This window comes from Numenius arquata, chromosome 6, assembly GCF_964106895.1.
Source record: "Numenius arquata chromosome 6, bNumArq3.hap1.1, whole genome shotgun sequence".
NCBI classification, from domain to species: Eukaryota; Metazoa; Chordata; class Aves; order Charadriiformes; family Scolopacidae; genus Numenius; species Numenius arquata.
This window is the reverse complement of record NC_133581.1, coordinates 24,749,800-24,774,637: the sequence shown is the minus strand read 5'-3', so window position 1 is coordinate 24,774,637 and position 24,838 is coordinate 24,749,800. Positions and strand designations below refer to the sequence as shown.

The 24,838-nt window shown below is 38.9% G+C and overlaps 1 protein-coding gene across 1 annotated transcript in view; it reads left to right on the top strand.

Moving 5' to 3' along the window:
• KIAA1549L (KIAA1549 like) overlaps positions 1-24,838 on the top strand; it is a 71,638-nt gene that overhangs the window by 15,036 nt on the left and 31,764 nt on the right. The window contains exons 8-14 of the mRNA XM_074148764.1: positions 2,382-2,441; positions 4,045-4,196; positions 5,676-5,847; positions 9,534-9,697; positions 15,506-15,696; positions 19,563-19,690; positions 21,847-21,870. Of these exons, the coding sequence (XP_074004865.1) occupies positions 2,382-2,441; positions 4,045-4,196; positions 5,676-5,847; positions 9,534-9,697; positions 15,506-15,696; positions 19,563-19,690; positions 21,847-21,870 (891 nt within the window). The remainder of the gene's footprint in view (positions 1-2,381; positions 2,442-4,044; positions 4,197-5,675; positions 5,848-9,533; positions 9,698-15,505; positions 15,697-19,562; positions 19,691-21,846; positions 21,871-24,838) is intronic.

Sequence of the window (24,838 nt, the reverse complement as noted above, 5' to 3'; positions counted from 1 at the left end):
TCCGTTCACTGGAGGAGATGTGTGTTCACTGGAAGCGCGAGGAGACAGGGACACGCTGGGTATGTCAGTGCATGGTGATTGACTCTGGATAAGGAAGGGCAGGTTTCAGCTGATCTCACTGTCTGTATATCTTCCCAAGATGCTTGTTAAATTTGAAATACTATGCTCAAATACCAGTAAAAATCCAGTTAAGCTTCTGGTTGCTATCAAACTCACCACTAAGGCTAAACCAGAGATGGAGTAGTTCGCAATTTCTCATTTCACAAGTATTGAAATAATCAGGCACATAAGAATAGAGCCAAATATGTCCTTATGATCAGAACATTGAACTGACTGGATTCATAGCTTTGGGTAAAATTATTAAGGTGCCTGTTCATTTTCTGATTCTAAGAAAAAGCAGAACCAGGCTGGTGGAAAGACCACTGGGGAAAACGCAAATTACCTTATTTGTCAGTCCATTTTATTTGCAAACAGCCCAACAGCAGAGTAATTATCTTGTGCAATTCTTCATCGGTTACTTGCACAATATGCTGTCTGGGTAAGTGGTTGCTCACTGGTGCAAGGCAGTTGGGAATCACAACTAACTCTGGTGACTGTGCAAATCCTAGAAAAAGGAGGATATATTTTTCTTGAGGCATTACCCAATACCTAAATTGGGTATTTGCAAACAAATAGGTTAAACCGCCCAAAGATGAGTTCTTGCATTGTGTTGGTGCACTTTTGAATCAAACTTTCCATCACAGGATGAGAGATGTCTCAGGACAGACTGGCGTTTTCATCAGGTCTTTCCGCAGGCAAGGGGAGGTAGAGGGAAGGCTGTTGACACAGGGTGTGCTTGAGGATCTAGAAAAGGATGTAGACCATTCATGAGACAGGCTCCTTCCTTTTCGTGGCTGGTGGGTGAGCTTGTCACAAGGACTTGTCTTCACAGGGCATCCAGCAGCACAAGAAGAAAGCCCAAGAAAGTGTTTTTTTAATAACGGCTGTGTTCGGTTCAAGCTTTTGGCCTCCAAAACAAGCCTGTTGCATAGGAAGAGGATTATGGCACTTCTTGCAAAGGCAATACAGGTGTATACTTGGTAGTCAGGAGCTGTGGAAGACATTTGTCACACAGTAAGAGTCTTCTGTGGTATTGCAGTTCTCTGCTGATCCCTGCACATGATGAACTGACCCGATAAAGTCTTTAGCTAGTGCTCCTTTAAAAACTAATAGCTTATATTTCATGTTGAAGTTCTTGGTTTTATTCCCAGCACAGCAGGTATACTGCAAACTCATGAACTTAATGCACGTGTAGTATTTATGGCTTCAGACGGGTAGTGTGTCTTGTGAAAATGTTTACTTTGAAAAGTGTTTGATGCTTATTCATGTGGCAGTGCATTTGTTTCAAATACTGCTGCTGTTTTCAGAGCACATTATTTCCCAGTAGACTCCTGTGGCTCCTCCAGAGCCTTTGCAGTCTGTCATGGAAATGCACAACTCGGGATACACCATGAAATCCCTCCTCAAAAGCAGTTACTGTCTGTAATCAGATGCTTTACAGTGTTTACTATTTCAAGACACTTTGGAGTTTAAGAATCAAGGTAACTCAATAGCAGTGTATCAACATGCAAGGCATGGGTATTTTCTGAATTAAGTTCCAAGTATTAATGCTTTCCACATTGCATAAATCTATTGGAAAAAATGCTGAGCTGTATAATGAATTAGCAGCACATTGAACTTTACAGCATAATGCACTTTGGAGATGGAAAAGCTAACAAAAGGCATCAAAACAGCAAACATCAGTGTCTCTCAGGTGTAAACACATATGGTAGTAATACCTTAAATGGTGCTCAGTGAGACAGTGAGTACCATAGTCTAAGGTGTGTTCACAGTTTTGTTAGTCTCATTTGTAATTCATGTGGAACTGCACTCTGTGATTGGTGAAATCTACTCCTGGTGTATTTTAATATTATTTTAGGTCAAAATGGTGGTCTGGGTAAAGTAAGGATTAAATCACAGAATCACCATAGAATGTCATCTTGTTTCCCCAAGGATTATTCACAGAGTGAAAGCAGCAGAAGTGTATGTAACATAGACACATGCATATTACATGTCATTTTTAGTAATGGGCAATCCTTGGCTTTGCCCCAGATGATGTATCAGCCAGTATTTTGGCAACAGAAGATATATGTTCCACTTTGTACAGCACTGCCTGCACTGTTTACACTTGATGTCCTTTTTCAGACAGAAGAGAAATTGTCATCCTGAAAACTGCCTCTAGATTTCCTCCTGGGCCATAGTTCAATTTTATTTATCAGTGTCTGGTTAACCAAATAGTTTTGGGACAAATAAAGTGTAGGACGTTGGAATATTATGACATAATTTCAACTTTTGTTTTAAAGCTTTGGAGTATCCAAACCTTGATGTCTCAGAGTCAACTAGAGACTACTGGGTGATAACAGGTACTTTTTAACTTCCTTCCCTCCTCCATGGACTTCAGATAATAATTTTTAGTGCTCGATTATATAAACACATTGGTGCAATAGTTTTATGCAAAAATAAGTGGCTGCCCGCTGAACCTTCCTGGTTCAAACCTTTGCATTCGACTGGGCAAATGTATTTAAAGTTACTCTGGGGCATAACTGTGATTTGTCCTCTTAAACAGAGACATCTCCTGCTTCTAACACTTACCTCAGAATTTATGCCACTTTGGTTTAAGCACTTCAGAGAGCAGCATTATCTTCTCAGTTTTAAAATACAAATAGGTTTGCTCCCCCCCCCCCCCCCCCCCCGCCACCCCCCCCCCCACCCCGGGACTTTGATTTAAATCTGAAATCCAAAGAGGCTTGTAGACATAACCCAGGAAGAAAAGCGATCTGTTAAACCAAGGAAGTTTGTTATGATTTGCTGACTCTGGCTGGGTCCAGGAATTTTTACATCTTTCACCTGAAGCATTAAGCACATAACTTTCTGTTGGTGGAAGAAGGTGGAGAGAATGCTATTAGGCTTCAAAATACTTGTTTTATCGTAGTCATTTCACTGGTATCACATTCTCATTCACAATCGTTTTGACGTTATAAGTGATAACTGGGCAAGAAAGAGACCCTTTTCCCCAGACATCTTTGAGTGAGCAGACGCCAAAGCCTTTCTAATTGGTGTGTCTGTACCTGGAATTGTTTAATGCTCAGGAGAGCAAAAGAAAAGGAGCCTGACATAAAACAGATTAAATTCTGCACTTGGCTTTCAAAAGCTGGTGTGATTTGGTACCTGAGAGAGATATTTTGAGAGTAAAAATAAGTTTATGCAAAGATTATGATCTTCTGAAGGGAGTGGTATGGCTCCTCCCCATTTGGACCCCATGAATCCGATATTCCATTTCTTGCCTTTGTGCATTTGCTGTAGTGGAGTATTATTGACATTACAATGGAAAAAGTTTTCAAAGAACTCATGGTAGTCCCAAAAGATTTTTAAAAATAATATTGAAAAACTATACATTTGTATGAATTGTTAGCATGCAATATCACTTATTTGAACTTTATATAAATTCAGTTTCTTTTAATTTTGCATTAATTTTTATTTAAAAAATGTTTATTCAGTTTTCAGTGCTCTCAAGCATATAGTGTTTTGTTACAAACCAAATTGTACAAAATTCTAACCTCAGATTTCAAAACTGCTGGGCAAAAAACTGTCGTTTAATTAACAGGAGCATCTGATGACAAGCATAAAACCAGGCAGCTCTCAAATAAGTTTTCACTTACTTTTTACATTAAAGATCATAGATTAGGTGCTTCCTGGAGCCATTTTGGTAAACCGAAGGCCTAAGGAAGTTTTGGAAGGATTTTATTCTCTGATACATCATTGACGTTGTCTGAGAAGAACAGTGCAACGGCTGAAACAGAAGCACATTATATCCCCGTTGGGAATTACTCAGGGGGTGTAACTGTGCAGTTATTTTTCTTCTCAGCTAGTTAGCACATCCCTGTCCCAAACTGCCCTGCAGACCACCCGTTACTTTATCTGTCCATCTAAAATGTGCTGATACGTGATTTTTCTCCATTCCCGCAGTTATTCAAGGGGTTGATATTGCGTTACTGGGACTGAACAATCAGAGCTTTGCAAGATTAATGGAGCAGCGTTTGGCCCCACTGTTTATGATGTCCCATCAGCAAGGAAGAAGATTCAAACGTGCCACTACTGTGGGCAGCTACACTGTGCAGGTGGTCAATGCAAGATTGGTTGCGCCTGGCTATGTGTTGAGGAAAAAAGGGCTTTGTTTGCATGTGTCCTGTCACAATTTGTGTGAAAAAAAACCCACCAAAGCCCTGTTTAACCGTGTTGAGATTTCCTGTCTTTTTTCATGAAAATACCAAAGCATCGAGTGCAAAATGCATGGCATTACTAATGGGTTTCTTTTTCTGCAGTCAGCCATGTTTGCATGCCTCTCATCTTCTAGAAATCATCATTAGTTAATCAGTGTTAAGAAATATTTTCTCTTTGGTTGCTATGAGGGTTGGTACAAAGTACCTACTTTAGCATAAAGTCTCATATTCAGCATAACGAAGAGTACCAGGCTCTTGTTCTTAAATTAAAAAAAAAGTTTCCTAGGGCTTCCTTTCCTAGGTAACTCAATAAAGCTAGAACTTATTTTTTTTCTTTTTGTTGAAAAAAAAAAAAAAAAAAGAAAGTACAACGCAGTCTTTATACAGGGATAGTCATCAAATCATGTGGCCACAGATAACGTTAGTACAGATTTCAGTCCTGAGTAATTTATTGATCATCTTTCTCTTATTTAGCAACATATTCCATTCAGTTTTTTGAAACGATTGTATTTTGTTTTCTCACTAATTTAGCAAACTTATGCTTGTTGTGGGGGATTCAAAGAGGATCTATCTTCAAAAATTGCATGAAAAGTTATTGTTTTTTTTTAATTACACGATGCTTTTTAAAAATTGTTTTCCTGTGAGATATAAAAACAAGTTACTACTTTTCTTGTTTCCCCACAATTCTGTATGTTTTCCCACTGAAACAATTTAAAAGAAGGAACACGCTTTTACTTGCCAAAAGTGTGAACCTTTGTAAAATTTTCCATGAAAACATGACATATTTTAGTCAATAACATAACAGAGAAGAATCTCAAAACTGCTTTCTCCTCTCGTCATTAGAGGTGCTTGACACTTTTTCTACTCGCAGGAAAGATAGAGGAACAATGTAAAAATTCTGCCAGCATTCTGCCAAATAAAATGGAAAAAGCATGGTTCTCTTTATTGTCAGCCTGGGATCAAAAATGATGACTATAGCAGTAAAATATGAGGGAAATGTCAGTATGTCAGTAAAGTATAATTTTCAATATTAGGACAGATTTTAAGAATTCCGGCTTTACAGAGGACTGTAACGTTTAAATATTTGATCCTTTCCTCCTTTTTACAACATGCATTTCTTAGGATAGGGTTTTACCTTAGGATTATGTTTAAAAATTTTAAAGAAGGCAGTCAGTCCTCACTAATCTTAATAGCCTTGGCCATGAAGGGGAGAAGCTCTGATCCTGTGAGAATATTTGCATGGAGCTTATGCTTATATGGGGTCTTGAAGGAGTTCCCTCTGTGTATTGACTTCGAGTACCTCCTGGCAGGTTTTGCAATGGTATAATGCAAACACAATTTATCTTGTTTTCTTTATTTTTTTTTTTTTCCTGAAAGATGGTAAAAATTCAACGTATTCCAGGACCCAAGGAGCCGGCTGAACTGACATACTATACTTTATACAATGGGAAACCTTTGCTGGGCACTGCAGCTGCCAAAATTTTGAGTACCGTTGACTCCCAGCGGATGGCCTTGACACTAGGTTATGTTATTCAAGTTCAAGCTGATCGTAAGAGTTCTTATAAAAATTCTCTAGTTTAGTCTGTGTTTTCTTCTTTTTATTTTTTCTTTTCTTTTTTCTTTCTTTGTGAAAACACCAGTGTACGTATGGGGAGAGAGAAATTTCAGCTGCACCCATCCGAGCAGCTCCTTAAGTCAGAGGGCTCTTTTCTTATGGAAGGCAGGCTAATCTTCTATGGTAGTTAATCAAAGCTATATACCAACTGTTATTTAGCCAATCACTGTAAACTCTACTGTACAACTAATTTTACACATTTACAGATATATGAACGGAACAACTTTATGGAACTGTAAAGTCAGAATTCATTCTGATGCTAACAAAACCATGACACCACAGGATAATGACTGCTGGGGCTAAACTGCTATTGAAGTAATTTGACCTGAAGTAAAATGAAATTGTATGTGGGGGCTATCAAGATGTCCCTTATTTTTTACTTGTTCAGAATAATGTAGATGATTTCTATCTGAAAGGGATTTTTTTAAAAAAAAATAATTATTTTCACCAAGAACTTTGTAAAGTGCACCACGTGATTGCTAAAGACATTGTTTAGACACAAATCAGAAAAGTGAAGTTGAACAGAGCTACTTGTGTAGAACAGAGCTACATAGGAGGTTCCACTCAAATATGAGGAAGAACTTCTTTACGGTGAGGGTGACAGAGCACTGGAACAGGCTGCCCAGGGAGTTTGTGGAGTCCCTTTCTCCGGAGATTTTCAAGACCCACCTGGATGCAGTCCTGAGTAATGTGCTCTGGGCAATCCTGCTTTGGCAGGGGAGTTGGACTAGATGATCTCTAGAAGGTCCCTTCCAACTCAACAATTCCATGATTCCGTGTATACAGGAGATTTTCAGATTTGAGATACGGTAGCGTTATTCAGAATAATGTGGCCAAAAAAGTAATCCATTCTTGAAAAATAAAGTGGTTTTGAATTTCTTTTTTAAGACTTGCATCAGTTACTGAGTGATTGTGGGCACAGGTGTCTTCTTCAAATAATTTTTTTGAATATTCCTGTATAGTTGACCCACAGTCATAAACCTGTGGTGGAGCTTGGAGTGTTTCTTGTGCAATAACAGATTAATGAATCAATCATGCCTTTAACTAACTGAATCTCCTCACTTTGCCAAAATGCAAAATTTATGCAGATGGAATTAAAATTATATAGTGGACTTCTGTATTGGATCTCCTTACTGGCTAAACAGCACATAAAATAGGTTATTATTTCTGGTGACATTATTTCTGCCTGAAGGAGCAGAGATATTGAAATAACTACATGTAATGGTGATAGGAAAAGAAGGAACCACTGTAACAAATAATTGACATATCATCCATAAACATATGATTGAGTTAGCAGACTGAAGTATGATATAATTCCAGAGACTGACTACATACCACATCTGATTCTTGATTTGATCATGGTCTCTTACTGACTTTAGTTGGACTGAAACCGGGGATCTCCATTCCTGCTTCCATACAGTCTAGTATTTAAATTCTGAATTACTTTGTTTTCCATGAGGATATTTCTATAATGTAATTTTTACTAGAGCAGCTATAGATAATACATAGCAATTTCCTAGCTCTTTGTGCAGTTTTGTGCTTTATATGGGTATTTAGGTAATTATATGACATCTGCTGTTCATGATTTAACTTTGTACTTTCATGATCTGATAAGGCAGCCTCATGCAACCGTAGATTTTTCATACAAGTAAGTTAAATATGCACAGAATATTGTAAGAAAAGAATATACAGAAATTGAAATTATGACCCTGGGTAGCAAAGAAGCAAGACCCTCTGAAGCAAGAGCATTTGAAATGTAGGAGAGACTTCTATCTTTATAATTTATTGTAAAAAATAATAATCCATTTCTCTCATTTTGGACATGGTATTTGTAGACTGTCTTTGTATTCCCAAAGAAAATACTTGTGTGCTCTTCATTTTCACTCATTATAATTTGTTATAGCAGAATGAAAAGTTCTGTACCAAAATGCAGTAAGAAAAGACATCTACCCCCAGGAGCTCATAGTCTGCTTAGACAAAACAGATGAATAATAGCAAAAAATATGGATGTTCCTGTTTTATAAGCGAACAGAGTTATAGCAAAATGAAAGGCTTGCTTCAAAATCCATTGCAGTCTTATTGAGTTGAATGAACTGTGGATTGACTTACTCAAGGTCATATTGGAGGCTGGTAACTAAATTAAAGATTTAAACCTGGATTCCCAAATGTTTGTCCTATTAGCCGTAGGGTCATAATTTCCTCTGTGTTCCCTAGAAAGAATAATTACAATTTTTCACCACTTGTTTGCTGCAACAACAGCCGTCTATAATTAAAATTGCTGTTATCTGATACAATTCAGATTCACTTTCCACAGCACTTTGACTCCCACGCTTAAGAGTTCAAAGTCAATAATTTAGAATTATGCAAGTCCATTGAAAAGTGGACCTTGAAGGGCAGCTTAATCTCAGGCTTCAACCTGGCTTTTTGGACAGTCTTTAAGCATGTGGTTACTGTTACAGTACCTAATGGTGCTATTCCTACATCACCCAACTACATTGGCTTTGTAAAAAGTGGTAAATCTACGAAGAGAAGAGGCTCGAGTTTCAGACAGACTTTCAGCTGGCTTTCATAATGGCTGCTGAACAAGATGGTTTGCATTTGAAGTCTGATCCTGAAAGATGCTGAGTGCCTCTGACAGCTAATAAGCTCAATGACATTTGAAAGCGCTAGTCCCCACAGAAATGGGAAAGGCTGCTTTATGCTGGTATTCTTGCAGTTGCCTGTCCATGCCAGTAACCAGTGGCAGAGGAAAATAAATAGAGATAGCATGAAGTCCACAAAATATTTCACTACACCAAAATTCACCATCATAGGGAGATTATCTGGTATTTTTCCAGAAAGAAATGAAATAAGAGAATGGGGGATGTGTCACAAGAGGATCTCTTATGTGTATACAAGTTCAAGGCTCATACTAAGATGCTTTATTCTGATAAAATGGAATTAAAATGTTTTAGCATCACTGTGTTTCTGAAATGTACCCCTTTCCTAGTGCCATTATTAATATATCTGCAAGTAGCTCTTTCCAACCTCATAATTTTCCCTCCTTCAGAAATCATGGATTCATTTTGACCTTAACTATGATAAAGTATTCCTAGAGCACAAGAGAAGCATTTTCTTATTACCATATTGATATCAATAATAACTCCTAGTGTGCTTAGCCTCATTGTTTTTGAAAAAACTCTCCCAGTTTACTATTGCTGAGCCAGTAAGTCTTTGACACCAAACATAGACCCTGTGTATATTTTTGACACACGTTACCTTTCTATAAACTGGTTTGGTTTGAAAAATAATTAAGGATGTATTAGTCTCACTTCTTTTTTTTTTTAATCTGTAAATGAACTATTGAAGTGATATCTAACATGGTATCTAATTTGACTTGGGAGTTGATGTCTGCTTTTGCAGCTGGCTATAACTAAGAGAAGAGAGCCCAGGGATTTGTGAATTGAACAGTGTTGCTGATTCATTTTTTTAACTTAAGGAATACAAAGGTATAGCTAGATTCCTAATAAACCTTTTATACTAGTTGTTATATGGAGACAGTTGAAGACTGTGTTGAAAGCAATTTAAATCTTGCATTTGCTCGGTAAAACTTACTAATGTTGGTTTGCAATTTTCTGTAGCTGTGGTGAAGAACCCCCCAAACAACCTGTGGATCATTGCAGCGGTGCTGGCTCCCATCGCTGTGGTTACAGTGATCATCATCATCATCACGGCGGTTCTGTGCAGAAAGAACAAGAATGACTTCAAACCAGACACCGTGATGAACCTGCCTCAGAGAGCTAAAGTGAGTGACCGATCTTCAGATCCAAGACGTCCATTTGCTTTCTGAAGTGTTAACTGTGTTTCTCTGGTAGATGTAGTTGAAGGACGTTTGCAATTGAAATGGTCCTTACTCATAGGTTGGATCTTTGTGTTTCTGTGTCCTTGATACTGCTGGTAACAGCAATTACCCTTCTGTTTTACTTGGGACTCATCAACTTCCTTTGCAGCTTGTCCACTGCCGCATAGGTAGTAGAACACAATAACTGTTACTCAGTGATGTAAGGCACTCTGCCATTAAGGTTGAGCAGGCTTTACTCAGGGCAGTTGCTTCCCTCATAAAGTTGAGGAAATGATCAATCACCCCTAGGCCTCATTAGCAGCATGTCTCCTGTAGGACCTCATTCTCAAAGCTGTGGCCTGAGCTGCTGTTACCTCCTGTGAGTGGCTGTGGCTGAAGCTCTGGGCTTTGGCAGATCATGATGGAGAAGTTCTCCATCCAACTGCTAATCCAGAAAAGGCAGTTGATGAATATTTTTTTGAGAAAATTTCTCCCACTGCTTTTTTTTTCTTTTAGATGTTTTGAACTTTCTAATTTATTTATGGATATTGTTGATTGGGTTCAAATGAAAATATTTTCCTTAAATTTACTAACCCATATCAATTACAAGCTTTTTTTCCAAATTGAATGCCTTTCCAGTTTGATTTTCTGTTTTTGAGAGAAAAATGTCACAGAATATTGATTTGTCTCTGTAGTGAAAAAAGTTTGCCTTCTCAATGCTGCTATTAGATGGTTCTTAAACGGGGGCACCCAAGTTAGGAGCTTTTAGCCTACAAAGCGTGTGTTAAATCATGCTGTTCCTTCATCCTTCTAGCTGGCTTTGTTCTTCTCCATTGGCACGGGATTGAAATGATAATTTTTTTTCTTTGGTTTCTTCATGCTACAGACAGCAGGATTATTGTGATTTCAGCTCTGTTGCTTCTGCTGAAAAATGTATATTGGAGAGAGAGTTGAAGGAAGGCACCATGCAAATGACAGCTCCTTTCTCCTCATTTTAGGCTGGTTGCAGATGGGTGCAGCTGGAGCCAGATGGAAAAAAAGACATTTGTATCAAAAATGATACAAAAAAGACATTTCCGTTTCAGTTCCAGTATGCTCATCTGTTTATCTGGTGTTAGCAAACTAGTATTAAGACTAGATTGGCAAAAGTGAAACAAGCAGTATCACAAACACAAACAAAAATTAATACCACTGCAGTGATATCATACCATGTCCCATTGAAACCTCTAAAATGCAAATCACGCTATATCAGGGGCTGTTGCAAACACTATGCACCACTTGATTCTTCTTATATTCAATCTTAGGCCCAGCTGAAAGACAAAGTGAGACTAAATTTGTACATTGTTTTGAGCTGGCCATCATTATGGGATGCTTTGCGGCTGAAGAAAGTTGCTATTTAAAAAAAAAAAAAGACTGCTGTTTGAAGCTACAGCACAGAAAAATCTTGAAAGTATTTTAATATTCCATAGTTGTCATTCCAAAAAGTTAGAGGAAGTTGAAGTTTTACTTTTCCTGAGAAATCAGATTTAATCAGGCTCGAAGATACACGGTGAGGTTAAAACCTCTTCAGTCAGGTTGCATTTGTATCAGCAGCCAATGTGGTCAGACAAGACTTGGGTCTGCAGAACAAAACAAGTGGTGCTGAGCTCCCAGCATCCACGCTACACTTGTCTTGAGATTTTTCCTGCAGGCTTGCTCATGTTTGCAACTGGAGTGCAGTATTCCTCTTCTAGAGTGCATATCCCCTTTTTGGGTATATTTTGAGGCTTCATAAAATTTAATTTAATTCATTATATAAAAAGTGATGCATTTCAAATGAAAGCTAAATTGGTTTCTGCTTTGTTTCACCATGATGGCTCCATCAAAAAGGTTCAGCCAGGTCTAGTTTAGAGTATACGCTGGTATATGGACCATGGAAGATAAATTCTTCAGCAGGATTGGGAATGGACTGGTTTTGTCATTCCTGATTTCAGCATCTTTACTTAAAATAAGGCTTAAAAACTTAGTCTGAGAAGATAACGAAATAAAGTCATTTTGAAAAGGACAGTTTTATTTTTATTTTTAATTCCAGCATTAGGGGTATCAGGAACAGTGGCAATTACCTGAACTGTACTTGCTACGTTTCATGCAAATTGACAATACAAGTAGCTGATGAGCACATATCTATATCACATTTAAAATGAATATATGATATTTCATGGCTTAGAAAAGTGCCTGAGACTGCTTGATTAATGCTGAATCTGTTCTGTAAGTGGAGTCACAGCAGAGTGATTCTTAGTTTAAAAAAGCAGCTTTAATATTTTGTTTCTGTGTGTCTGAGATTTGCTGTTGAATCACTGGAGCAATTTTTGGATGCCTTTTGAATATCCAGCAAGCAGCATAGAGAGGAAAAGACAATATTATGGGATACCCCAAACCCTTGGATTCCAGCAGGTTTTGTTTTCAGTGGTGCCATTTTCTGTGTTTGGATTCCAAAAGTCCTGTACCAAGGGGACTGGCAGAGCGGAGCTGCTTGTTCATCGCTGCAGTCCTACTGCTGCTGGGAGCAGCGGGAGGCTGCCGGTACTCGCAGAGCAGAGCTGCCTGACACCTCCCTCCAGAGACCCCATCCAGCCGGGTGGGAGATAGGATGCACCAACACAGCTCAGAGGGGTAATGAAACATTTAGTGTTAAATATCCTTCTGTAGCCGGGGTGTGTGTGATGTGACCTAACAGCAGGATTGCTGCCTGTGCCTGGTAATTTAGGAATGACTCTTTTTGTTCTAACAGTCTGAGGGCTGAATAAATGAAGTTTAAAAAACGACCTCTCATATGCAGTGTAGTTTATAGTATCTTTCTCAGGATTTGTGTTGCTGTTCTGAATTGCCTTAGCAGTCAGGGACATTCGGATTAAGTTGCAGGGAAAAGGGACTGTTACCATTATTTTAAATTGGCTCTCCAGTTGTAAAATTAAAAGTAATATAAATTCAAATTGGTGAAATTCTGATTGGAATTTCTTTTACTGTTCTTTCAATGCTGTTTTTATTTTGAGCAGCTGTTTTTACTTTGAGGTTTTCAATAGATGTTAGTTTTTTACCTCCCTTGCTAATTCACAGCATGCTTTTGTAAAGTCTGTAATCTGATTTGTCACCTTTCCTTTCTTTCAAAGCATGAAAGAATAAGCTTGCAGGTAAACAGAGATAAGATCTGCAGTCTAAGACCTGAAAGCAAAAGCAAATACTGCAGGCCATGAGAAAACAACCACTATCAATTTGATAAAGGGCATGGAAAAAAAAAGATTAGAGAAACTGACAGTGTACATGGGTATATATGTGGAGGGGAGGGGCTGATTGTTCTTTTTTTTTCCTTTCCTTTTTTTTTTTTTTTTTTTTAATATCAGTGTCTTTTTCATGACCATTACATGGAAAAAAGTCCCAGAAACAACTTCCTATATTCAATCTGCCCTTTGTCAGACAATGTAATTTAGTGGTCTCATCATTCATTTATTATTTCAAAAGCAAAAATAAAATCCTGGTCCTTTGGTCTTTCTCAGTATTGTGGCTGCATTGGACATCTCTGCTTGCAGTGCTTCAGCAGTGCCTGATTGTGATTTAGTCTTGCCAGTTCCCTTCAGGGGTGGTAAAGCCATCTGCTCCTGTGGGCTTTTACAGAGCAGGGTTCCAAGATCAAGTTTTATTTAACGCAATATGTCTGCTGATGAGGATGGCTTTTTCAGCTCTTCCTTTATTTCAGTTTGTTACTAGACATGGTGGTAAGTAGAACTCAGATTAAAATAATCCTTCATTTTCTTTCTTTGGCAGATCCGAGCTTGGACTCTTGCAGAGTTCTGTAGAAATTCTCATGTTCTGCTGCTTCTGGTTTGGTTTTGTTTGTTTTTGTTAATTATTTTTTTTGAAATAAGATATGAAGTATAAGTTGTAACTTCTACTCTTTCAAAGGCATGGAGGGAGAAATAAGTGATTTAATCAGCTTTTCTCTTTTGTTACCTTTTTTGCAGAATATCTAGGAGGGTCTTGACTAACAATATAGATAATAAGGTTGGAAAACAATATTTTTAACCAAAATAATACTATCTAGGATGTTGTGCAGTGGTTCTTCCTAGCTGTCCTTCACACAGCTTCTGCTTCCCCTTTTTTCATTTCCTCCCTTCCTAGTTAATTTGGTGTCTGCTTTTGTGGTATCCTGCCTTCAGAGGAGGGCAAGCAGAAGGCTCCATCAGGGATGGCAGCATCACGACTTGCCATGGGCTGGTGATGGTGAATTGGCATTTTTCTGATACGTTGCAGGTTCCATGGTGGTATTGTGTGGAGACATCTGATCTCCCAATTCAGCATTAGCCCAGTGAGTGTCTCCTTAATGCACTGGAGCTACTTACCAGAGGAATAGTGGAATATGTACGCACATTAGAAATCATCAGCCTTGGTTCAAACAGGAGATTGGGAATGTGATGTAGATCCCTATAAATAAAAAGCATATTTTGTTTTAAAAAATAGAAGACAGCCTGTTTTTCTTTCAGACTGAGGTCGCCTATGAAATTTATTTGTATTTATAGCTATAGCCCAGGTTTACTAAGGGACAGAACAAGAGAAAATGTTTTCTCAGAGCTCATCCTTTTTTCTGTGCCATCAGCAATTTTTTTTATCCAGCTGATTCTCTTCTGGAACTGAAATATTCAATGACAATATGACAGGAACCTGAGAGAGACTATTCAGTTATTAATTTTATAATTCTGATGTGTTTCTCAAAGTATGTTTGAGGGTTAAAATCACCATTGCTCACCTTTGAAGTGTTTTATGGTGCTTTTTTAGCATTCTGTCAATAGTCTTTGTACTTCAGGAAGCGCATCTTCAAGTTTTTGGTAAATTAATTCAATTTAATGTAGCAAGAACATTTTATGTGTTACATATTTTTTCTGGAGAGGTCAGGAACGTAATGGCTTTTTTCCTTCTCTCTTTTTTTTTTTTTTTTTTTTTTTTTTTTTTTTTCCCCAATAGAAAATGTAGTTTGGAAAGTTAAGTCTTGCTTAAATGCTTTAATTTTTCCGTTTAGAGAATCCACCTTTGCTTTGCCCAGAGGGCACATGTCAGTTCTGTTCATTCTTTGCAGAGGCAGCAGGGAAAGCCTGGCTGGGCTTTGGGGCAGGAGAGGCTGGGGACACGGCCCTTGGCTGCCCTGCTGCAAGGCTCTTGCCAATGCTGCTTCCTGAGAGAAACAAGTGAAGTCAATAACAACCTTCCCAGTAGGCAACTGGCAAGCCAGGGGAAATATAATTTCCCTGATCTGAAAAAGATCCTTTCCTGGGAAATATTGCCCATGAAACTTTTATGTGTGCCTTTTTTCCTATGTCTTGATTTGGAATAAATTACTCCCACCCTCTTAGGAAACAGAAGATTTTTTTTTCATAGAGAGAGATTTCCATTTTCTTTATGTCTTATTTTTCTCTCTCCTAATTTTTTCTTCCGTATGTTCATTCTTTCATTGTCTGTTAAAGGAATTTCTGGGGGTGTTACAGCAGGGTAAGAAAGGTTACCCAAGATTGATTTTATACTAACTGATCATGTTTAAAATATGTGGAATGGAGATCTAGTCAGGCAACTGCTTTGTTGTTGGGCATTCATATGGCAATTTACATGTTTTTGTCACTTATGTGATTAAAGAAGTTAAGGGTTAGTGAAAAATTTTATATTTGATTTTATATATATGAAGTGGAAATTTTATATTAACATATGACTCATGCTTGAAATTTCTTTTTTCTCCTGCTTTTTTTGCAGCCAGTACAAGGCTTTGACTATGCCAAGCAACACTTAGGTCAACAGGGAGCTGAAGATGAGGTTTTACCTGTAACTCAGGAGACTGTTGTACTCCCACTTCCAGTTAGAGATGCTCCTGCCTCCCAGGAGAGAGAAATTACTCAGGATGGGAGCACCATCAAAACTGCCAAATCCAATGAAACAAGGAAAAGGTATGGACTGGCATGTTCCAGCAGAGGGGTGGAATGGGGTATATGCTGCTGGTTGCTTAGGAAAAAACCTGTAAGGTTTGGCACCCAGGCTCTGCATGTGGCAGATGGTTCCTCCATGATATATTCTTGGCATAATGCTGGTGTGCACTGGATGTGTAAGATTGCTGCAAAATACAACATAAAATAAAGTGAAGTCTTCACAGATCGTACGTGCATAGGTGAGGTAAAGGGGAAGTGACTCTCGTATGCATGCTGGTGTAGTACAAGAGATGAACGCAAATGAAACATGGGATCTGGAGCATGAACACCGATCATTTCTCAAATGAAGCAAAAGACAGGACCTCAGCCACTGTAAGTTGCTGTAGCTCCACTGAGACTGAGACAGAGTCACTGAGTGACTCTCTTACTCCAGAATTGGACCCAATGTCTTCATTAGCAGAAGGGCAAACCCTAAACATCCACTAAATTATAGAAGACTTCTAGATCCAAAGTGTCTACAGCAGGACAAAACTTCTGAGAGCATAAGAATAGACTAGATAATGTCACTGCCTATGGTAAACTGTCCCAGGTTTGCAGGAGGTCTACAGGGTTGTAGGATTGCATCTTAGAAGGTCTCCAGGAAACTGTCTGGCTCTTCTTCTCCACTGCAGGGTCAAATACACCCCTAACTCAACTTCAGCTTCCTTTTTTTAAAGTCTTTGAGTGGTGGGAAGATCGCAGCCTCCTCAAACAATCTGTTCTTCACTACCTTCCCTGTTAGGAAGTTTAACCTTGTGTCTAACCTCAATCATAATCAGAATAGCTGAAGGTCATTATTTCTTGTCTTGGTCGTCTCGGGCAAGGAAAGCAGATTATCCCTTCCTGCTGGCTGTTTTGCATGCTTCAAGACCATTTTTCCTTTACACTCTCTCCTTGAAATTAATTTAGAGTGGAGGATCATTAACTTTTTATTGCTGAGAATGATACTGAAGGGAACAGGGGAAAATAAAGCTGTTAGGTAAACAGCCTGCATAGAGGTAACAGTTGTCTAGCTCACTGGCATTACACTGCACGGTCCTCGCTGCTTGATGGGACTTGATAACATAAGAGTACCTGGCTAGTGCAGAGAAATTCTATAGAAAATCACATCTTCATACCCGAGTCAACCTCATCTCATACTTGTCAATGCACAATGATATTTACCCTTTGGAATAACAGAAAAGTGTGGAAAACTCAACACAGTTGTTGTATGCTGTGACAGGGACACACTGGAGCCATCTGCAGTCGCAGGAAATGCTGTGCTGGAAGGTGTCAGCCTGCACAGTGTGGCGCTGGAGGACCCATCACTGCTGTTCTTCGTGGCGGGTAGACCTCCCCATTGGTCATGAGTTCAGGTTTTCCTTACAGAAAAATAGAAACAAAAGGTGGTGTCTGGTTTGGCATACTTCTCTCTGGCTGTGTAGTGCATCACCTGGAATACCGAGAGAGCTGTCTGTAGGGAGTACTGATAGAGAAGAGCAAGCCAGCTGAGAACCCCCCCTGGTTCCTGCAGTTGCTTCACTGGGATTGAGTGTAAACTGTTATTCTGCCCTTTAATGTGTTTTTCACACCATAACTCACTTAAACCATAAGGGTCAGATTATATAGTCCATATGAAACAAACAGCACTTGTCCCTCCTGAGGTCTTCCGCCCTCTGATGAAATGACAAATGGAAGATGACCACGACACTGGCTGTGGTTGCTGATTCTGGGCCACCACAGGTCAAGTCTTCGCAGGAACTGTTTTTTAAAATGTTTTGAAGCCTCTCCAAAGCTGTGTATAAATACACAGAAAAAATGTAAACCAGCCCTATCAATTAATCCTCTAACAAAAGTGATTAAGCATTTCTCTCAGTCCTTTGAATGAGTGCAGAAATCCCCCTCTACTTAATCCACACAATTTTAAATAAAAGTTGATAAGCAAATTGATCCAGGAATTAATGGGAAAGTTATTCTCATTATAAAAAGTTTTGAACCTTTGTGCCTTTCTAAGCAAATAGCTAAGAGTTAGTTTTGCCTTCTTCAGGGCGATTACTTGAGTAAGTGAGAACATACAGAATTTTAGTCTTTCTTCATTCCCAGGAGCTGTCTCTGGGGATGAAATTTAATGGTTTCTGAAGATGAAGAAATATTTCGTGACCTTTACGTATTTGCTCTTTCATCCAGGCTACTTTGCAGCCTGGAAAGGTCAATTTAAATCAGACTGCCATGAAGTGGCAGGTAACTGATCAGAATACCTTCTCTGATATTACCACTGAAGCTTCACAGTTAATAATATGACGGCCACTTAAAAAGGATGAATATTTAGATTAGTGGCAGCAGCAATCGTTGTGCAAGCTATCCATGCTCGCTTTTTCAAGTGGAGCAGATTTTCTTCAGGTGCTAGTCTGTCCCTGGATGAATTTTTTTACTGGGCTGGGATTATTCATTAGCGGTGACAAACAGGTTTATAGGGGAGGAATGCTACTTTTCAAGAATATTTATTCTCAATAGAATTTCACAAGAAAATCCTCAGGCTAGGCTGAGCTGAGCTGGGTTGCATGCTGAGTTCTCCTAAAGCCCTGCAGCTGGAAACAGCCTGTCTCAAATTATATATATTTCCACCTAGCCTTCGAAAGAGAGTCCCTAAGAATTACTTTTCTCATACTTGTCCCTTCCTGTTCTGATCACAGTAAATGCTCTCTGCTTACACCAGCCAGGGCAGTCAGAACTGGAGGTAAAAGAATGTTTCAAGCTGTCAGTATAGTATTGCCAATAATTTACAGGATGATTTTTACAGTTGTTTTGCTTTAGTACCATTTTCTGCATATAAAGCCATTGTGACAGCAATAGAACTTGATTTGATTTTTTTTCTTTGTAAAAGAAGGTCCTTGTAACTAAGTCCATTTTTTTTCTTCAATGCAACCTCTTTACATTATCCTGTCATTTGTGATGCAAATTCGGAGTGATTAATTGCAGATAGGTGCATGAGGAACTGTACAGGTCCTGTGGATTATTTTCATTCCTGTTGTGGCAAGTTGCATGTGTAGAAACAATGTGACGCTGTGTTTGGATGTGGAATAGCAGCAAATTTAATATTTTCTACTTTGGCCTGCTTTTCCCAACTTGTGCGTTAGGATTTGAGTAATTTGCCCATCCCAAAGAGAAGTGGTAGCTCCCCGTGCATCCCAGAGTTATGCTGCTCATTTCTGTTCTTGCTCTTGCTTGGGACTGAATGGTCACAGTGGTTCTGCGCTGCCCTCCCTCCTCACCCTGTAGAGGGACCAGTTTCAAGGCAAGGGTATGCAATAGCTGAGTAAAACAAGTTTTATCTTAGGAGTTTCAGTAAATAATGGTGCTGGCTAAACCATGTTATGTGGAAAAAAGGAGAATTTTCTGATCACATTGCGTGTGTGTACATGTAAAGTGAGGGAGTGGATTTTGCATTGTGGCTGACAAAACAGCTGAGTGTAAATGCAGGCTAAATAATAAAGGATTTAGTTTAGTCATATATATAAAAACAAAGGTCTAGTTTATTTTAGCTGTATAAATGAGACTGAATTGATAACAGGATTTTTTGTCCTCTGCAGTGCTGCTTCTGTCATTGTGGGGGTTGTGCATGAGAAGTGTTTGCTTTTGATGCCACTAAGATGCCTATCAGCCCTGAGCTAATTGAGAAGTCACATTCTCCTACCGTTGCTCTGTTCCTGCCTTTACTGTGTTTCTGCGTGCAGTTTATATTCTATCTCCTTTTGGTATAAAATCAGACTTGAAAACTCAGTGATGCAAACTATGCGAATGAAATAACCTTGAAACGATGTTTATAAGGAAGAAATTACAGCCTCCCTTGTTGCTATGGTTACTTGCAGCCGGTCCCCGAGTCAGAATGGCTCCATCATCAGCAACGGGTCGGGAAAGCCCAGCTCCGGCCGGAGCTCCCTCCAGAAAGTAATGGCACCGCAAAAAGTGACAAAAGACGAAGGAAGGAAAAGAAACGGTGAGAAGTGTTTCTTGATGAAAGCTGCTCGCAGTTGCCCCTGTTAACGGTACCCACACAGGCACGAGTGATATTAAAAGCATCTCCCCATACCTTTGGCAGTACTTGGGCATTTTCTCTTTATAGCTGGTTTGTTTGTCCTTTTTTTTTTTCCCTTTATTGCTATAACTGTTTCTCAACCTCACATGAAACAGTATGGTGTTTACTCTTTATGTGTGTGCCTTTGCAAATTTTCTTTTCTTTTCCTTTTTTTTAATTTTTTTTTTATTTTATTTTGAAATACCGGTGAACTAATGAACACAAGGTGCTCCTTAGTAGGTGGACGGTGTTTACAGGTCTTTTTTTTTTTTTTTTTTTTTCTTCTGTGTAGAGCCCTAAGGTATTAATTTCCATTACTTGCTCTTCCTGAGCTGGCCCAGATCTGATGAAGATGATTTAATTAGGTGAAAATTAATTTGAGAAAGTGTGAGACATCCAAAGCTTTAACTTTCTATCTCCTATCATTCTCATCATACCTTTTTGTTATTAACACTTGCTGACAGCTTTTCCTGATGCACCTAGGATGTTATGCTGGATGTTTTTTACAAGGCCTTGGTTGATGGTGGTGACCTTGTGACTTGAGATGTATCAGGAGCGCCTAATGACAGTAGAATTCAATCCTCTTTCTTCCTTGCATTTCTTTTGTCTCTGTCTCTGCTTATTTCGCCCAAGTTATAGCTTTGCTTCGATAGCTATATTTTCCATATGAATAGAAAACACTGTGGCAGAACCAACTGATCATTTCATATAGGGATAGGGAACTACTGGAAAGAGTCCAGCGAAGGGCAACAAGGATGATTCAAGGATTGGAGCATCTCCCTTATGAGGAAAGGCTGAGAGAGCTGGGACTCTTTAGCCTGGAGAAGAGAAGGCTGAGGGGAGACCTTATCAATGCTTATAAGTATCTAAAGGGTGGGTTGAAGGAGGAGGGAGCCAGACTCTTTTCAGTGGTTGCCAGTGAGAGGACGAGGGGCAACGGGCACAAGCTGGAACATAGGAGGTTCCACTCAAATATGAGAAGAAACTTCTTTACGGTGAGGGTGACAGAGCCCTGGAACAGGCTGCCCAGGGAGGTTGTGGAGTCCCCTTCTTTGGAGATTTTCAAGACCCACCTGGATGCAGTCCTGAGTAACATGCTCTAACATGCTCTGGGCAATCCTGCTTCGGCAGGGGAGTTGGACTAGATGATCTTTATGGTCCCTTCCAACTCTAAAAAAATTCAGTGAAATTCAGTGAAATTCCCCTCCGATGGGAAGGAATTAAACTGGATATGGTCTCATCAGATTCTGTCATGAACACAAGCCCATAATTCTTCTTTGTTCAAACTGTAAGTGTGGAAAGGAGGACCTGGATAAAGAAGAAATCTTAGTGTAGATGTCTATTCCTTTATCCAATAAATCACCTGAGTAACCTCTGTGGAGCATTCTGATGGCAATCCTGGTATCACATCATATCATCCCTTGATGATCATTATACTTAATACTAAAGTATCACATAAAGGCTTTGCTGCTTTAGCAAGAATACAGTGTGATATAGAGGCAGATACAAAGCACCAGAGATGGCCTTTGTTCTGTACAGCAAAATCATACTGCGCTTTTTAAGTGTCCTCTGTTCTTTCCATTCATGTACCATAGAGCATTGCATCTTGTGTGGACCCTATAATTGATATAACTGTTGTACGCTGTTTTTAAATCACCTTCACTGAGATTTATGCACATCTACACATTCACACAGAGAAGTGAAGTTGTTAATTTCCTTTTGTTATGTGTTTGTCACCTGTACTGCTTTCTTCTGACAGACGTGTGACTTTACTGATTACTCCAGACCTGTAATAATATGTATTCTGACTGGTTTTTCTCAGAGGTCTGTTTTTCCATAGACAGCATAACAATATTTCATGGTTCAAAGTTTCGAGGCTTGTAATTATTTTTTCACTGTTTCAAATGTAGCTCTTTTTATGAGACAATAACATTTAAGGTTTCCAGTGTTACAAGCTGTAATTTATGCTGCTTTTTAATTCCCTACCCAGCAACCCAATATTCAAAGACAGTGTCAGCTGATGTTTACACATGTAGGCAAAATAACTTAGTGAAGGTTTTTTTTTTTTGTTTTGTTAGGTTTTAAATCTTCAAAGAAAATTGGTAAGAACTTCCAGTTTCTTTGGTAAAGAATTGACTAACACCTAACATCCTCTCTTCTGATCTGCGCTGTAGAGCTGCATTTTTAGAACATACACACACTACTTAAAGAAACCTTTCAAAGTAGTATAAGGGAATTCTGACCCTTTATTTTAAGTCTTAATTTCATTATAACTCTGGCTTTAACTTTATTTGGTAACAATAACTAGGCACTTTTAAAATTATGTGGAAAACTAATAACTGCTTTATTAATGTGTTTATTTTACCTTCTCTCTTCTGTCTTCTGAAAGAAAGCCTGAATAATGTTGTTATTAAATAAGGTTAAGGTGCTCCTTGTTAGGAGCAGCAAAGGAGCTAAATGATTTCTAGGAAAACATCTTTAGTTTCAATCCATTCATAGCATGGTTACTTGTTGTTTGTTCCTACCACATGCTGGCAGCAAGATCTTGAGCTCCTGTGGCAGAAAGAAAAAGCTGGGCTGCCTGTTTAAAAAGTAATAGTATAGCATATATACAAAATATGAAATAAGCTGTTTCCATCTGACTATTCTGGCTTTGAAGGATCCTGTGCATGAAACACCTTTTCTGCAGAGTCCTACTTCTGGTAGAGACTTCAGCAACTTCTTGAGGAACTTCCTTCACTCCACTGACATGGCCTTATAAAGGGTCGCCTGGTAATTTCCAGGCACAGATATGAAATGGGATAAGTACATTGTTCCCCAGTAAAGAGACGGGGACTTATTAGCTGCAGAGAGTTTTAGCTGTAAGAGACACAACTCTTTCAGAACAACTTCTGAGAAGGAAGGTGTGGCTGTGGGAAATGAAATGGCCTCTCTCTTACCAGAATTACGGAGCTCGCCCCACATTTATATGCATGTGCAGATGTGTTTTTGACTTCGAAGATCCCAAATGCCTATTGAAGTTGAAATTAAAAACCAAAAATCAAGGCATCTTTTACTTTTCATCACAGAGCTTACGCTTTGTTCCCCAGTGTGATGATTACAAACACTGTTGTCATCTCGAATATTTCATTCTTTTTGCAGGGTTTTATCCAGTATGATTAGCATCAACAGAATGTGTTGGCTGTTTTTCCTTCTAGTTCAAGAAAGAAGCTGCTTTTCACCTAGTTGTTTGTCTGAACCTGCTCCAGCTCTCTAGCCTAGTTGTAGGCTGACGCCTCTACTGTGCATGTCAGCAATAGCAGCAGCATATTTTCTTCTCTGAAAAGCAGCATCTTAAAACTGGAATGCATCCCTTGATGGTCACATGTTTGAATTGGGGACTCCAAGTTAGAATGGCTCATTAGTTGCCATAGTTACAGACCAATTTTAGATTCTATTTCTTGCTGACATTTAGTTACATGGAAAAATGACAGCACTGGATGTTACTTCAGTACATAAACTCTGTATGGCTTGTATCAAAATTGACTCCAAATGGAGTGTGTCAAGGCTGAGAGTGAACAATGTGAAACCACCACAGACTGACAGGCTTGACTTAAGGACCTGATGCATTGGAGGATCAGGAGAACTCTTTAGCTGAGCCTTATTTCTACAGAAAACATTAATAAAATATCTATTTGTATTACAATAGTGGTAAATTTTGGTAAGGTAACAGCATATTTTTCCTTTTGTTTTTCTTGGAAAACATTTATTATTATTTTAATAGGAAGTTTCCTTTCTAAAAGTTGATGAGTTGGGCTTTCATGCGCTTTGAGCACTTAAAAAGAAAAATAAAAAGGAAGAATTAAAACCTTGTTTTAAAAGTTCCCAATTGCACATGTTAGAGGACTGTAAGATGAATGAATCAGCCGATCAGTACTGGCAATTTCCGAAATGGGTTTGTAAGAGACAGTGGAAAAGAACAACAGGATATCAGCACTTCTGCCTATCATTTTATCAGGCCAAACATCATTCAGGGAGAAGCAAATGGCTGAACCCACATGTACGTAAAGAATTATAGCAGCCTACAGTAAAAATCTTTCCTTTCATCAGCTCCTCACAAAGTGAAGCCAGTGAAAGTTATACAGGTTGTATTTCCAGCCTTTAAGTGCTTGATCTTGCAACATTGCCATTGGCATCCTTGAGAGGGCACGATTGCTTGTTTGTTTTGAGAAAAACAGAAGCTTTAGTTTGCTAGAAGTTCTTAATGAAGCATATGACTTCATAGCTTTTGGGGTGAGAACTTGTATAGTTAAGCCCAGTTTTGTACATGAACCTCATCATCATGAAAGGACACACATCACAGGTGGAGATGCACAAGCGGCATTCCCATAGAGTCTAACTTCCTTGTGTAAGAAATATTCCTTTCCTTCTCCTAGGAATCCCAGCTGAAACACTGCTTCTCATCTTCCAAGCATTTGGATGTTGTCTTTAAAAATAAATGTAACTTTTCAGAAGTCATTCAGTCAAGAGCCTGACTCCTTTTTAAAATATCAGTCTCTAAGAGGATAATTTTCTCTGTCCAGGAAGAAGCTGTAATATATGTTTTTAATTTTCTTTTCCTTCTGTTCTTTGTAGGGATATCTGAAAATCAGGTGTCTGCAGGAACAAAGTATTGAGGAGGAAAGCTTGGCTGTATTATTGGCTTAGCTAAAACCTACGGGATTTTTGGATGTAACTCAGCCAAGCTAACACTGCCTCCTTCCTTCTACAGAAGTGTGGGCCACCAGCTTTCACACTGCCTGATGTAGCAGCTCAGCGTCAGAGCTGTTTTTTCTGAATTTCTGAGCAGTTGTCTGTAGTGACTCAAATTAAAATGAAATATGGCAATAGCAATTGAATCCAGTAGCAGCGATGTAGCAGTCTGCTTTGACTGAGAGTTAGCAGAGGATCTGGTGTATCCCTGCAAACACCCAGCACCCTTCATCTGCCTGTTCTGGACTGAGTGGGGTGAAATGCAAGTTAGAGTGGAAAGGGCTTCATCTTGCCAAATTTTGGTCTGTTACAGTTGGCTTCCTAATCTAAGCTAACCAG